At 36.2% G+C, this 17,208-nt stretch overlaps 1 protein-coding gene across 3 annotated transcripts in view; it reads right to left on the minus strand.

Annotated features, from left to right (window-relative positions):
* FBXL17 (F-box and leucine rich repeat protein 17) overlaps positions 1-17,208 on the minus strand; it is a 478,885-nt gene that overhangs the window by 299,868 nt on the left and 161,809 nt on the right. For all 3 annotated transcript variants that reach the window (XM_060143363.1, XM_060143362.1, XM_060143364.1), the window contains one exon: positions 12,538-12,668. In XM_060143363.1, coding sequence (XP_059999346.1) covers positions 12,538-12,668 — 131 coding nt within the window. The remainder of the gene's footprint in view (positions 1-12,537; positions 12,669-17,208) is intronic.

Raw genomic sequence — 17,208 nt, forward strand, 5'->3', positions numbered from 1 at the left:
ATGTATGGTTTCTAAGGTGATAGTTAAAATTTTTTAAAAAAGCATTTCAAAAAATGAAAAGACTACCACTTCTATTTGTAGAATTTTTTGTGGTATTTTCGTCATAGGTATTAGTACCATTACTGCCTATAGGCCATAGAAGTTATGTCCTTACAAGACTTATTACTAAAAGACACAGTGTTGAAGGCAAACATGACAGTGATTAAGCTTCAGCCACAATTCTTCTAAAAGACGATCTCCTCTTTTTCCATATCTCCCTAACTTGACAAAAGGGTAGAAAGAGATCTATTCTGAATAATATGAAACGCCAAAAACTGTTTTAAATACGTATAAAATCAAGGCCTTACATTTATGTATTCTTAATTTTGTATTCACACTATTCCTTTCAGAAGAACAGTCTCTTTTCCCCATGCATTTTTTAGGTGATTACCCAAGATTAAATAGTTACACTAGAAACTGCAAATGGATGTTATTTTATTGTAATGTTTATTTTAATCAATGAGAGGTATTTTATTATAATGCAATTTAGCTAGTACTTATATTCATAGACTCTACTGGTAGGTTTAACTGCTTATCGCAACCAAATGTATTTTTAAACTTAAAATAAGCTTTTGGAGCTAGTTTGATAGATGAGACTAAGGTCAGGCAGATCTGCATTCAATCCTGACTGCACTTCCTAGCTGTGATCGCCAGCAAGATCTTTTACCTCTCTGAGCCTTTTTTTTACCTCATCTATAAAATGGGGCATAATGATACCTGTGTCACAGAGTTGATGTGATAATTAAATAGGATAATGAATAAATCACTCTTGGCACCTTGCCTAACTTAATACAAAACGTTCAACATAGAGCAGCTACAAAGTCAATGTCTGAATAACAAACTACACCAAAACTTCACAGCTTAAAAAAACTGCTCTTACTTGCTTACAACTCCCTGGACTCAGCTGAGCAGTTCTGCGGGTTTCATTCACAGGACTGCAGGAATCCAAAGGTTTGACTGAGGCTGGATGGTTTAAGATGGCCTCTGTCACACGTCTGACAGTTTGACCCTGGCTGTTGGCTAGACCTCTATCTCCATGTGATCTCTCATTCTCAGAGAGACTACTCTGGGCCTCTTCAGGTGGGGCACCTTCCAGAAAAGCAAGTTGCAAGGCCCCTTGAAGCCAAACCTTGGAAGTCCCACAACATAATTTCCACTACATCCTATTGGTTAGAGCATGTCACAAAGCCAGCCCAAGTTCAAGGGGATAGAGAAACAGATGCCACCTCTTGATGTAAGGGTAGTCAATATACCAATGCACAAAGGCATGCATACAGGGATAGGGTAAATATGTGGCCATAATTTGCAATCTTCTAAAGTCTGTGAAATAGTGACAAATTTTATAGCACCTGTGCTGTCTTTCAACTATAAATAATTGCAGAATTCATGTTTTAAAGGCCAAAAAGAAGTACTAGCTTGAGTTTTCCCCAAACTAGAGTAACACTGTTCTGCTACTTCAATGACAGATTCAAAAGAAGACCAACATCATTTAGGTTTCTTTGTTCATTTTTCTGTATTCTAGGAGTCCTCCACACTTTTCTATTTATTCTAATCAATATATTTATTTTCATCTGATTTGATATTTTTACCTTCAACATGAAGGCTTCTAATCAAACATTCCACAACAAACAGCATCACCGGGAAATCTGGATCAAGTATGCTGCACTTCTAGAAACTATGAAGTTTTGTAAAAGAAGTAAAGAAAAATATATCCTTGTAAAAACTAAACATACTTTTGTTCTTCTCCATGAAAGTGATCACTAGAGAAAAATCTAGTTTTGTGATACAGTTAACTAGCTAGGCTTAGAGATCTATTCATACCCGATTTAAGCAGAAATAAAGAAAATAATTTTTATATCTACTAACAAACAAAAAGTAGAATGCCAAAACAAAACTTGAAATTTAATTGATTGCATCAAATCTAATTTTAATGAATATCTTCCTAAATTTCTTGTCACAGACCCGGAAAGTCACAAAGTAACTGCTATCAAGACTTCCTTTAACAGGTGTGTCTCTCAAAGATTCACTCGGAGAGCCACAGTCCTTAATACAATCCAATCTATTTGCTTTGGATAATTTCATCGGGCAGGACAGGCCACTAAACACGCTGCGTGATAAGAATGGCTCCTTAGGGAAGGAGAGAGATGAAAGAAATAGCTACTTGCTGTTTGACAATATGGTGAACAGAGAAGCAGTTTGGGGAATGACTAATTCCCCCACTAATGACATTCCTACATTTCCAGTGAAGAACTGATTCCTAAAGTTCCCATTTTTTTTTTGCTGAGGTTCTGTTACAACATGGCTTCATGCAGAAACAGTTGGAAACTCAAGTCGTTTTCAATTTTAGACAAATTGGTGCTGCCCAAATTATAATGCTCAATAAAGGAAAACTTCAATAACATGAGGTATGCCTAATCTGTTTTTTAAGACATTTAAAAATCCTGATTATGTTAGGACAAGCCATACAAGAACCCCGAAACACATCTGTTAGAGAAAATGCCACTAGCCAGTGCCATCTTCGGTGGTTATTTCTCCCTCTGTGTGAACAAACCTCCTTAGTGTGTGCATTATTGAAATGAGATAATTCTTCTTGATAATTAGAGATTAAAGATAACCCTGTGCTACAGTTGCTGAAAAGGTAATCTACTCGATTTATTTTTAAAGGGAAACTTGTGTGCTAAAATACTCCTATTTTGCTTTAATTATTTCCAAGTCCCACATGGGTGATACATCTACTATATAGGTTCATATGGAATAATTACCATTTTTGAAAAATAGTGACAATTCTAACATTCTTTAATTATATTGCTTACTAATCTTAATTGCCACGATTTCAAAAGACAGTTCCAAAGTGCATCTTGAACAAACAGAAAAGCAATTAGCCTAAATTAATTGCTTTGCTGATGTGATTTGCAGTAGGTATGCTTGGTGGTTTTGAAACTCCTGCCACTGCTTTCACAAGTTGATGTTCTGATGATTTTTTAGCCTATTTTTGCACAAGAGTAATTAACCAGATAATTATTCTAATGTGAACCTGGACTTAAATCAGTATGTTTAGATTCATAGTTACAATTAACCAAATATTAAACATACATTTAAAGAGCAGCACTTAAAAGTGCTACAAGGAAGAATGAAGAAAAAATATGCAAGTTTTTTCATATAGCCATACTTTTCTCACCAAGAAACAGAAAAAAAAAGCTGTAACTGTCTCCTCTGCCTCTTTTCAATTAATACAAGGTGTCATTACATATGAAAAGCAAATGAAGTTTCTGGATCTTCATTTAAAAGTATTCCAAAGACTCTATTAAAAAAGCAGAAACCAACGATTCAACATTAAAGCCTAGGTATTGTTCAAAAAACGAAGCTATGGCTTTCAGATAAAAAGCATGCAATACATAAAGCAAGCTCTATCTAAATCAAGACAACGACACTGTCCTCACTTTCTTAAGTATCAACTTTATTCAGAAATAAGTAAATCTGGAAGAAGGAGGACATGTGAACCAGTTGCCTGGATTTTGGCCAGAGTTCAAGCCAAATTTAAAAACAGACTTATCCATCCTACAAAAGCAACATTTATAACTCCCTCAACACGTAGGTATTAAATCGCTTCTCTGAGCTGGGCTCTATGTGAGGTTCCAGGGGCTGAGGCTGGGGCAGAGGGCCAAAGATGAAGACGCAGATTCGCCCTTGCAAAGAGAGAGATTCATAAACAAAACATGACACAGCCACACAATGATATATGCCACCAGTAGACTGATGGGCTATGGATTCAGCCAACAGTAACGTGATACAGCACTTCATTACAACCACCATTATTATTTCATCTTTTCTTTAAATATAAAGGAATTCACATTCACTTTAAGGGAAATTATTAGCAGTGCAACTATAACTGTTAATGAAACAAGTTTGCTTTTGTCAACTTCAATAAGCAAGGAGTTACTTTATACTACCTTAAACTAAATATTTTATCAGTTGAGGAATGATAAACATAAAACTTTTCCATCTTCATGAGACAAAAAGGTTCAAGCTGAAAGTACTCTGTCAATTCTTCATGTCTTCATGTATTCTTTTTTAATTTCTGAAAGGACCGTCATACGGAAAGTAGCCCAGGCACATACATGTCAGCTCTGCCATTTTTAATTAATACCAATCAAGTTCCAGCTATTTCTCCTCTGGTTAAACATGTGTGTACCTATCTTCTAAGATATTTCTTTATGCCACTGTTTATAAAATATTTTAGGCTGAAGCAAAATCTCTTGCACTAAATTAATAACTAATCACAGGAGATATTTATCATCTCAAGCCTTTTACAAGGAAATTGTCAGATTTAATCACCTTTCTCATATTTTTACTATTTACTGGGCTTCATTTATCATACATTTAAAAATTTTGACAACAGTGAGTTATTTTAATTACCATTTCTGGTTGGGGATTAAGAATAAGAAAACAGCTGGGGGGAAGAGGGGGGAGGGCAGGAAGTCATAAATTTGTCCCAACAGTCAATAAACTATTTTCATTTTCATCAATAAGTGAAGATTTTGTTCATTGTTGCTAATTTTAAAATGGGTTTTGAGGTTAGGAAGCCTCCAAATTTATGCGTATACAGCACTGCATTCATCATCATATATTGATACATTGTGTCCCATTCTTTCCCATAATTTGATCATGAATTCTGATTCATAACACGTAAGACATAATTTTTTAATCCCACAAACTAAGTGCTTAAAATATACATTTACTCATCTTTATATTGTCTTAAAAACACAAAATCAGTGGCAGCATTTAGAATAGCACATCCAGGAATACCAATAATATGATTCTATAAAAGCTCTGTTAATTATTATTATTTGCAGAAATGTTTACTTATGCATTATTGCTCACTAGGAACCAAAGACAAAGCAGAAATTGAAAATTACCATTATACGTTGGAACTATCATAAAAATTCGCATTTTTCTATACGACAAAAATGTGAACGTGGAGAATCAATAAGACAAACTCTTCCACATCAAATCCAGTTTCCATCCCATCTCCAGAACTGGAGTTACAAATCAAAGCAGGCTGACATAGATGAGATAAAGACGACCTCATATAGATTTCCTTTCAAGTGACTGTACTAGGTTAAATGCTCTAATGTTACATATCAATTAATATTTCCTTTAAAATGATATTCGGCAATTAGAATTATTGAAAGAACCAATATCAGAAGCGATACCCAACAGCACTACAAACCAAGCAATGAAAAAGTACCTTTAATTTGAATTTCATCTGAGGATAAATGCACAAATCGCTTTATCAGAAAAACTTCTCCTTCTGTAGAAAAATATCATTAGCTATCTGAAAAATCACATATGCTAGGGAAACTGTACAGATTAGTTATGGCAGTTAGTTTTTACCAAAGGTACTGAAAGCTTCAATGAAGTTAACTTCCTCCTTTTTAACTCAGTAACAACTTACTCAAAGTATATACCACCCAGTATTCTCCTTCACTCTGCAACGATTAATTTGTTACAACTGACAGAGAGCATTTATAGATAATAAACTATTTGTAAAAGTAAATGTGTATCATCACATGCTTAAATATCTACTCAAAATTCATTCTGAAATTCTTTTTGATATCAAGTATGAGCTAGATGTGGTATAAGACACAAAAATGAGCAATACTTTCTACTTTTCTTCAAGAAACTTAGTAAGAAATGAAGAGTGTTTATAAATGGAGTTGTTGGGGGGAAAATTGCTTTTTATTACAAAATTAGATGTTTTTTAAATCTACAGGTCTTATCTAAAACTTTTACCGCTCAGATACCCCATACGGAAAAGAGAAGGCAACACTCTAATGATGCTCAGAATGATCAAGCATAGCCTGAGGTAGGATGACCACATAGCTTATCATCCAAAGCAGGACATCTGGAACACAGAAAGGAGCAATGGCAGCGCAAGTGCTAACCCTGACAGAATTCCAAAACAACAGGAATGGGCTGAGACTGTCCTGAGCAAATCAGGACATTAGGTCATTAGGTCTGAGTCAGAATAAGGTACTGGGAGACAGGGAGCCCCTCGTGGTTAGAGCTTGGACTTTGAAGACACGGAAAAATGGGTTCCAGTCTTGGCTCCACCACTTACTAGTTGAGAGCAGTCTAACCTTTCTGGACCTTAATCCCTCCATTTAAAAAGGAGGTTAATTTCTTCCTCAGGGCTGTTGTAAAGATTAAATGAAACACAGGGTGTAAACACTTAGCACACTGTATGGCACAGATTGTAATAAATGGTAGCTATTATTAGCTGTTGTTATTATCCTTGGTTAAAAAACAAAAGAGAGAAAATATTATACCCTCCAATCTCAGGGGCACTACAAAAAGCAATCATGGTTTTAAAGAGAGGGTCTAATGGATAGAAGGACACCTAAGGCATCATTTTTGAAGATGGTTAGGGGGCCTGAATAGTAGTTACCCCAAAATCATACTATTCTTCTAGGGATGGTCTTACAAATAACTGTGACTATAAAAGAGAGTATCAATAATAAGCCAACCTCTAACAAGCGTCACTAGCTCAGAAAGGCTCCATTCTGTCCCTGCAGCTCTCCTAGAACTCAGTAAAATATATTCATCCTTTTTTAAAAAATATGGATATAGAACATACTCAAAACCATGTAGTAAATTACGGAAATAACTAAAATTCAGATTTACTAAAACTCCACCTAACCAGCCCTACCACATTATTAGGCACCAAAAGTATGCAGATAGACTGCTCAGCATTCTGCACTGGCAGGAGAGCGCTGCTCTAAATACCACCATGGAGCTGCTTCTATGGGCAGCATTATTTTTACCACCTCTTTATTTCCAAGTTTTCATGCTTTTATAGGAGCAAATTGTTCAAACTTCACACTCAATACTCCAAGGTGAAAAGTATTCCTCTCCTCCAGATCACTTAACTTTAATAGAAAACAAAATATTCTCCAACTCAAATTCAACCATGCCTGCTGGATTTAATGGATAGGTTTGTCCCCCTTGGGCAATCTTTGAACCTAAGTCTCTAGGAGAATTAAGTAATATTAGGGGATTGAAATGAAATAAAATTCTAAGTCCACTGTGACGTGACATTCACAGGAAGATGGTAGATTATCCACCCAGTCCTCGAACACTTATAAGTACAATATATAGCATATGTTCACAAAACAATTCTTGGAAATAAAACACAATGGGCACTCAGCAAATATTTTATATCACCAACACCTGCTCAAATCCTCTTTGAACTTTATTTTAAATGTCACCGTTTTTTATTGAATCAACGGAAATTTTAAAGAAGAAACAGAATAAACATCCAGAGAAGATCAAGGGAGTTAGAAAAATCTTTATAGAAAGCCTCATTGAGTGTTACATGAGCCAGGATGCTGTCAGTCTCCCTGAAAGGGGTGGTGGAATAATCTGTCACTCTACAACTTCAATCTCAGTATACCTAAAAGACTAAAAAGGGCTCTGCGCAGAAAAAGAAAAGAGAAAGAATAGTCTTAAGATTTTTCTTAATATTATAAACAAAGGAATTGTGAATCAAATACTAAGCATTGCAAATGAATTCATTTTAAATCACAGGCTTGAAGTTGGAGTTAATTTAGTAAACTAGTTCAACTCTATTATTCAGGAAACTGTTTTAGAACACTCGTTTGAACACTAAGTGGGAGTGAGTTCTCCATTTTGGAAGGCAGTCAATGAAAACGAAGGTTTTAATTTATTTTAAACTGAATTCTGTCTCCCTCTGTAACTTCAACATGTTGGTCAAAGTTCTGAGGCCTGAAATAATGAAGAACTAATTTAGGTAAACTAATCAACTCTATATTATCTGTTAACATATGTTATCAGACTCAATTTAAAAAGAACTACTTGATTTAAAATAAGAAATCTTTACCTAAAAATCTCTACATTCTGGATTTCAATAAGGGAGAATTCAATTCGTAGACTGGGTAAGGAACAAGTAGATAATACAAAAAAATAGGTCATGCTGGGTGGGAATAGTAGAAATATTGGAGAATGGCCAACGAGAAAAGTCCATTACTCACCCTGGAAAAACTGTTGACATGAGAAAATGTGGGTTCAATGTTGCTAGATTTGCAACTTTCCCAAGAGAAGGCCAAAATTCAGAATTTTTATGTGAACTACCCCAATTTTTTTAAGTTGGTAACTAATTCAATTTTTAAAATATTGTATAGGCCAAACAAAACAGCTTTGTGGACCGGACTCAGCTGAGCCCACCAGTTTGCAATTTCAAAATGATGGTATTCAAAAGTTTTACTTAAAGAGAAGATATTTATAGTTACTATTCTAAACACAAGTACATATAAAGTGAAAGAGTAACATATTGTAAACGTTATTTTATACTTGAAAGAAACTGGTTGCAACAGTCTCAGGTTTAAAAGTCCTCAAATTTTAGAGTGTCCACTGATGCAACAGCTGCCTTTACATAAATATATGATTCATACAGCAAATTAACTCCTTACAGAAGGTATCCTTAGTTATCCATGTTCAACAAACTTATACATTCAATTTTGTTTTAAACTGCAAATTCAAAGAATAAATCTCTAGCTAGGCAAGTTCAACTAGTTGGCAGCATAACTGGCTTTAACAACCAGCCTGACTTTTGCTGTTTTGTGACTTTAGCTGACGGATGCTAGAGAATCTTTCACTTCTCTTGTATTGTTATCTTCTACTGTTTTCCTAATTCATGAGCAAGCATGGTCAATTGTCAACGAAAGAATCATATATTAGATAATGGGTATATACATTATATGATCAAATTTTATTTTCGGGACTAACGTTAAAAATTGAAATTAGGTAGATTAATTCTCTCTTTGGTAGCCAATTTAAATATTAAAAATAGCTTCCATAAAGATCTATTAAAATAAATTAGATTTCACTTAATTCTTCTTGCCAAAAAGAAAAGCCATAATAGGCATATTACTATAAAGATGCTCAGAACCATTCCTTTTTCATATATCTTTTTTTTACATTCAAAGCATGCTGCTTCTGGACTCTATACCAAACATACAAAAACAATGAAGACCAAATTGAATGTGAAATAACAAAGGATTTACATCAAATACAAGTAAACATTCCAATAAACTTACAGTCAGAGAGAGTAGAGGAGACATAATAACCAGATGTTTAATTTAAATCATTGATAGAAATAGTCAGCGTCGTCTTTTCATAAACCACTTGGATTTGATTTGTATTCAAAAGCAATGGTAAATGTCAAACGACTACTAAGACCATCCTTCTGAATACAAGAAAATATCACGCTGTTTAACTCTCTAAACACAAAAAGTCCTTTTAGAAAACAAAGATAAAGAACAGCATGTCTTAGTCACACAGATCAATTCAAGAACCACAGAATGCTAAAAGGTTTCATGAGCTTAACAGTAAAGACCTTCAATTGCTAAATATTTTAAAATTTTGAGCTTCAAAAAAAGTTTATTGATAAAATCTTTTAAAATCCAGCATAAATCTTATATCTAAAGATCTGGGAAGAGTATCAAAGTGTATCTTCATGTGAGGAATCCTTTATTAAAGCCAGCAGCATTAAACATAGATCCTTTTCACAGGTATTAAGTTTAAAATAGTATCTAAAGGTTCTATTGTAACTTTATTATGAAAGAAAATGACGAAATTAGTCTAAAAAAAAACTAAGAATGTTACATATAAATGTCAATTGTATGTGAACCTAGCTATGAAATGGAAATTGACTCATCAGCCATTTGCTTTTTCTTGTTTGTCCCCATCCAGTTTTTACTGCAGCAAAGATGTAAAATACATACAACTGGAAAAGCCAAAGAAAAGTCAAACAAATGGGCTAAATTTAATAGGAATAGTATGACCTTCCGCTGACAAAAGATGTTGAAAGGATTAAATGAGAACACATGTAAAGTGCCTATCAATTACCTGGGTGATACAGGTTACCTTCCTCCCCTCTATCCTTACAAGGCTCACTATTATCTCACTCATTAAGTCTTATGTCACCTAAAGAGAAAACCTTCTGAGAGCAGCAGGGACTCAGTGCTCCACAGTCTGAGACACAGCACCAAGTATTTAGTAGGGGGTTAATAAATGCCTCCTGATTTACTAGCGGATAATAATAATGAACAAATGTAAAACAGACGCTAATTGATAGGCTAAATGCATTAGTGCAGTCCAGTGTCCTCTATATGAAAGGTTACTAACCCATCTCGGCTAAGTGCTGAAATTATAATTAAGTCTGATGGGAAGTCCTAGATTTATACCAATATAATTACAAATATTACTTAGCTTAGTGATAGAGTATGGCAAGAACAATGAGCTGAGTAATTTAGATGATACTACAAAGTGGGTTTTAATGTTTGAAACTCCTATTACAGTACACAGGATAAGTGCAAGCAGTGTAATTAAAACCTAAAAGAGTCTGATCTTTAAAACTCTACCGCTCAGCCTCATTAAAATGCATGTTTTCTCAATTAATCCAAACTTTTCCATTAAAAACACAAAAATACACTTTCATTCCTTGCAAATAAACCTCTACAGTACAGGTATTTAGGATCAAATACCAAATAACCATTATAATTAGGAAAAAAATGACTGAAATAGCAAGAGATCTGAGTAGATGGAACCTAAGAAAGAGAAGGTGAGGGCTGCCCACTTTTTTATTTGTAAATACCCAGTTGTGGCTAAATAAGCATTTGAAGAGCTAAATGATAAGAAATCTCTGAATATCTTTGTGTAAATAATACAAACCTAAGTAAAATGTTTACCGAGCAGATAGCCCTTATAGTCATATATGGACTGCATCTAATTTACCTCTGTAGGCTCCAAGTACTGAGTCTTCTATGCATGGACATAGAATACTGTTGTGGAATGAAAGGCAATCGTTTTCATAACCATATTGTGGCACAAATAGTTTTCACCTTTCAATCTGAAGCATTACCAAGAAGTTTACCTCAATATTAAGCTAATGCTAAACACCTAAACCACAGGATGATGTTTTTCATGTACTTTATTTTATTAGTTATTATGAAAAACACTTAAAAGATTATTTTTAAGTTGCCACATAATTGGCTATGTAGGCGAATGTTGATTATAGAGAATAATTTAATTTTTAAAATTTTCATCAATTTTCTTTAGATTTTGATCCACCTCACATAGTGACTGTTACTCAAAAACAATAAACACCTTTTATAAATGATGACCATGGGCCAATTCTGGATTAGTAAATTTTTCAAGAAAAATTTTACTAAGAAAGAGCTAAGTCAAAAGCGATCACATAATTTAAAGAGCAATGCAGGGTATTTTATAAAAATGTCACTAGAGGGCTTCCCTGGTGGCGCAGTGGTTGAGAGTCCACCTGCCGATGCAGGGGACACGGGTTTGTGCCCCAGTCTGGGAGGATCCCACATGCCGTGGAGCAGCTGGGCCCGTGAGCCATGGCCGCTGAGCCTGCGCGTCCGGGAGCCTGTGCTCCGCAGCGGGAGAGGCCACAGCAGTGAGAGGCCCGCGTAACGCAAAAAAAAAAAAAAGTCACTAGAATTTACCATACTTGGGGAAAATGTAGTCTACACGATTTTATTGTTAAAAGTATAAAAGGAAATTAAAAGTGAAAGGGGGAAGTGTATTGAATTTAAAGCATTATCCCACACAATCTTAATAAACCTCTGCTCTAATTTGTGAAAAATATTTAAATCTAAATAGGTTCTAATTATAGCTGAAATAGTGCTGTCTATTTTGAAAGCAAAATATTTTTGGTGGCCTAACTTTTTTTAAAAATTTATTCTTGAAAAGTTACTGGGCAAGAATCTTATCTCACGCTTATATTTAAGAATCCACCTAAACTAATCAGCAGTAGTAGAGTAGTGCTAACTCTGCAGCTGTTTTCATTATAAACAAATCTATTTTCAAGGGTTCTTGCATCTTTTTATTCCCTTCATTAAATATTTCAGAGAAAAACTGGTTTATCTTTGTTTGTTTTTAAAACTACCCATTTTACACATTTTTACACTACATATTAAACTGTCCATCACATGACTTTCATTTTCAAAACAAATTCTATTTATACAGAAAACAAAATGTCATCCTTGAGAAAGGATCTGAATGCATAATGTTTGAAACAGTTTCTCAGAACCATTTTCCTTGATAAGTGAGAAGTAAAATTAACACAAAAGTTGCAAAAATATTAAAGTGACAAATAAACAATATGTCTTGGGTGGGTGACAAAGAGAAAATTCAATAGACTTCTATTATTATAACTGTTCAGGCAAACATTTGAGTCTTAGCACATAAAAACCTTGTTGCAAATATAAGCAATGGATGGGTTAAAAGTATACTTCTAAATGGTTTTCAAAACTTAAACATATCTATTTTAAAAGTCATGGCTTTATCACATTTTCATCAAAGTAGACATGCCTTATTATAATGATAATCAGTACTTGGTACATAGAGCACATGTTTCCCTATGGAAAAGTATTTTTAAGATGTTACAATGGTTACCTGTCATTTATGATCCAGTTCAGGCAGAGATTGAGAGAGCTTAGATTTTTGCACCTCTTGACAATTTCCATCACGGTTTCATTATCCAGTTCAGTGATATGACGTAGGTCCAAGCTGGAAAGGTTTCTTAGCTAATGAGATAAATAAAATGAAAGATGAGAAATATAAATACTACATTCATCCTCAAAAACTATAAATATAGTTTATTATAGAGTATCACTGTACAATAGACAACAGTCTAGAATCATTTGATTAAACTAAATGGTTACATAATATTTTAATACTAAATTAGAAATGAGGTCAGAAATCTATGATGAACAAGTGAATGGTAACAAACATTAAAATCAAATAGATTTATTGAGGCGTCATAAAAATCAAAAAAGTTAGCAATCTAATAGGTGGGAAAGCTGTTAAATCTCTCACATAATTACCCACAATTTGACAGGCTTATTTTCTTTAACATTGTTCCATTTCAGATATTTATCTTCGTGATTATAATGCCACTTTTGTATAGATTTTCTCTTTTTTTTTAAAGATAAAATATGAGTAAGTGGTTAATTCAGAGATATCTTGGTGATATTTTATCAATGTACTCCAAATTGCAGTATTATGGGTTGTATGTTCCACTATGTGAAAAGCAATATAAAACATTGTTTAAGAAGTAAAGATTTTCTCCATGTACCACCTTCCCTATTTGTTCACTTTCTCTACTCCTTTCTTGATGTTTCCTGCCTTCCCCTGATGTTGTCTCCAAGGAAAATTAATAATATCATTTACACAAAGATGGTAGGATCTTAATTATCCTCTTCAAATAAACTGTATCTCAAATAAGCTATTTTTGCTTAATAACGTGCAAAGAATTAATTTGGAAGCATATGGTATACCAAATAACACTCCTCCCAAGGATATCTATGCCCTAATATGCTACCTCAAATGGCAAAAGAGACTTTGCAGATGTGATTAAAGTTACGGATTTTGAGATGAGGAGACTACCCAGGGTAGGCCCAATCTAGTCATGTGAGTCCTTATAAGCAGAGAACCTCTCCCAGCTAAAGTCAGAGAGATGCGAAGGAGGAAGATGCAGGGGACATTTGAACTGTGAAAGGGATTCAACCTGCCTTTACTGGCTTTGCGTCTGGAGGAAGAGGGCCAGGAGTCAAGGAATGTGGGCAACTTCTAGAGCTGACAGCCAGTAAGAAATCTGGACTTCAGACCTACAACCTTAGGGAACTGAATTTCCTCAAAAACCTGACGGAGCAAGAAAACAGATTCTCCTCTCAGTCTTCCAGAAAACAATACAAGGTGGATGATTTTAGTCTGATGAAACCTGTGGTGATCTTCTAATAAACTATGAGATAACAAATTTGTGCTGTTTTAAGCTGCTAAGTGTGCGATAATTTGTTACAGCAATAGAAAACTAGTACATGGCCTTTCCAGCACCATCAGGGAGCCCTCCAGGAGATGGCAGTCTTCTCTAGGCCACCCTCAAGTCCTGCTGTAGCGGAAGGAGGTAATTCCTGCATGAAGCTGACTTGCAGGCGTAAGAGCAGTGAGTGAGGCGAGCTTCGACCCCAAGAGAAGAGAAGACACTGGTATTGCTGCTGCTGTAGGACAAAAGGGAAAGAAACACTCTAAAGCAGCACCCTCCCAGAGAACTTTCTGCAATGATGGAAGTGTTCTCTAATTCTGCTGTTGAATATGGTAACCGCTAGTCACATGTGGCTACTGAGCACTTGAGACGCGACTAGTGTGAGGAAGGACCTGAATTTTTTTTTTTTTTTTTTTTTTTTTTGTGGTACGCCGGCCTCTCATTGTTGTGGCCTCTCCCGTTGCAGAGCACAGGCCCCGGACGCGCAGGCTCAGCGGCCATGGCTCACGGGCCCAGCTGCTCCGCAGCCTGTGGGATCTTCCCGCACCAGGGCACGAACCCGTGTCCCCTGCATCGGCAGGCGGACTCTCAACCACTGCGCCACCAGGGAAGCCCGACCTGAATTTTTTTAATCTTATTTAATGTTGTTTAGTTTGCATTTACTTTTTATATCTGTGGCCAGTGGCTACAGTGTTGGACAGAGCAGCTGTGGAGAACTGGGTCTGCCAGGCAGCACGCACACCCTCCTCCCCACCTCAGCTCACAGAAAGGCTTCATACAGAGTCCCTGCCCACTGCTCTGATGCATGTTGCAGGGCTACGGAGATAAACAGGGATGGCTAAGAGGGTGAAATGCGAAAAGGTCCACAACAGTAGGGAACGTTTTCTAGTTGAGACAGCAAGCCTCTGTCACTAAGGCTGAATTCTGAGCCTTCAGCACGAGATTCAGGAAAACCTCTCTGCAATTAGCCTCTCAGGTCAGATGTTCCAAGAAGTCGCCGTCCAGTGTGGGACTCAGAACAACATGAGAGAACGGAGGCAGGACCAGGAAAGAAGAAATGGGTTGGACAAAGTTCTTCCTCAATTACCATGGACTGAGGCTTTACCAACATCAGAACATTGTTGGTACTTGGCAACCAAAGCATAACGAAAGGGAACAGACTCACCTTTGTTAAACAAACAAAACAAGAAACAAAAACAAACAAAATGACAGACTGCTCTGGCTGTCTCAGCAGCTCCATACAGTTGACCAGTCAGAACCTGGGCTGACTCGCTGCTTCCCCTTCCTCAAGGGTCTCCTCACTCCACTGTCTGAGAGCTATAGCCAACACCATGCCCAGAGCCCATAGGTGGGCTGCTTGGGCTCTAGCTTTATACCCCAAACATGGCACCTGATTCCTATCCTTGACCTCTCTACCTACCACAGATAAGGTAGGCTGGTATTAAACAAAACCACAAAAATGTTTCGAAGTACCTAAAGGAACAATAACCAAAAGACTATATAAAATACAAAACAGCAAAATAAGTTTCTAATAATCTTTCAGACATCATTAAAGTCATTTAAAGAATCAAAGGGCTGATGCACGTGCTCCTTGCTATGCTTTCTTCCCTCCCAACTCCTGACGTATCTCCAGGTGGTGATGGAAACAGAAATCATCCAGAATAACAGCTAGGCTTGGAGCAAAGTACAAGGTTGTGAGGCCGGTACCCACGTCTTTTATGAAAGAGCAGGAGACACAAGGAGTACAGAGAAGACTGCAATAAAACAGGAGAGACAATGGTAATGCCAAATGGAACAAGTCCCAAAGTCTCGATATTTTGTTAGTTATATTTGTTGTTGTTATTTTTCACAAATGTTGGAAGAGCAATGGTCTGGAAGCAGCCATGGAGAGCAAAGAGGATCCTGCCTCCACTTTCTGACCCTGAGAAACACAGTGAGAAAATAAACAGGTATGGTAGGTAAAATTCTAAAATGACCCCAAGGGCCCATGCCCTAACATAATCCCTGACCTTGAGTGTGGGCAGGACCTTATAAGGAAAAGTAAAAGGATTTTGCAGCTATAATTAAGATCCCTGACCAATTAAACACTGAATTAGTCAAAAGACAGTATCCTGGATGGGCCTGGCCTAATCAGTTGAGCTCTGACAGAGGGTCTAGAGGTCAGAGAGATTCTCCTGCTGGCCTCGGAGAAGTGAGCAACCACGTTTTGAGAGGGACTGTGAAAGGCCCTGTGAGAAGACCACGTGGCTAAGACCCTCAAGACCGAGAGCAGTCCCTGACTGATGGCTAGAAAGAAAATGTGGACCTCAGTCCTATAACTACAAGGAACTGAATTCCTCCAACAACTACATGAGCTTGTAAGAGGATCTAAACTCTAGAAAGAGATGCAACCCCAACTGACACCTTGATTGTGACCTTGTGAGACCCTGGAAAAACCAAGTTGCAGCATCTGGACTTCTGACCCATGGATATAGTAAGATGATAAATATATGTGGTTTTAAGATGCTAAGTCTATGGTAATTTGTTGTACAGCAATAGAAAATCAATACAGAAGGGCTATAGGGGACTCTGTATACTTGAAGAGAAGTCAGGTTTCTCCTAAGACAAGGGGGAATATCCTTAGCCACTTGAATCTCTGAGGCTCACTGCCCTTCTTTAGCTACATATGTTCACAAAAGCTTAGAGGGAGATGCTTGCTCCATTCAGCCTTCTCTCTAGGTGTATCTTCAGTGGCCAAGAAAACACCTCCTGGGAAGACAAGCAACGCTGATGTGGTCACTCTTATTAGCTCCACATTGGGGAACTAAATTTCTCAAACCAGTCTTCAATCATGGAAAGATGACTTTAATGGAAATCCTTTATGAAAATGTTTGCATAGCTCCTGGCTTTCAATTCATATTCTGAGAACAGTCACATATTTCCTATACATATCTTAATACCACAAGGTAACTGTCTTTTCACTTTCACTAAACTTTTTCACAAGATTTTGCATTGGAGCTAAACTAGTAGCTAAAATGGTTTCACTGGTCAAGTTTTCTTATTCTTGATTAAGCAAAGATGAACTTATACATGTCAAGGATCAGAATCACTGTTAAATTTGATATCCCTCTTAATGTTCCCCTCAGTAATGTACCCCGTATTTCTCTTTTCTATATAAAAATCACCATTTCTTATGACTATAAGTGGAGTATAATCTATAAAAATTTTGAATCACTCTTATACACCATAAACTAATATAATATTGTCAACTATACCTCAATTAAAAAATCACCATTTTCTAAAGCCACATTACTTTTATAGTT

Source organism: Lagenorhynchus albirostris, chromosome 3, assembly GCF_949774975.1.
Source record: "Lagenorhynchus albirostris chromosome 3, mLagAlb1.1, whole genome shotgun sequence".
NCBI classification, from domain to species: domain Eukaryota; kingdom Metazoa; phylum Chordata; class Mammalia; order Artiodactyla; family Delphinidae; genus Lagenorhynchus; species Lagenorhynchus albirostris.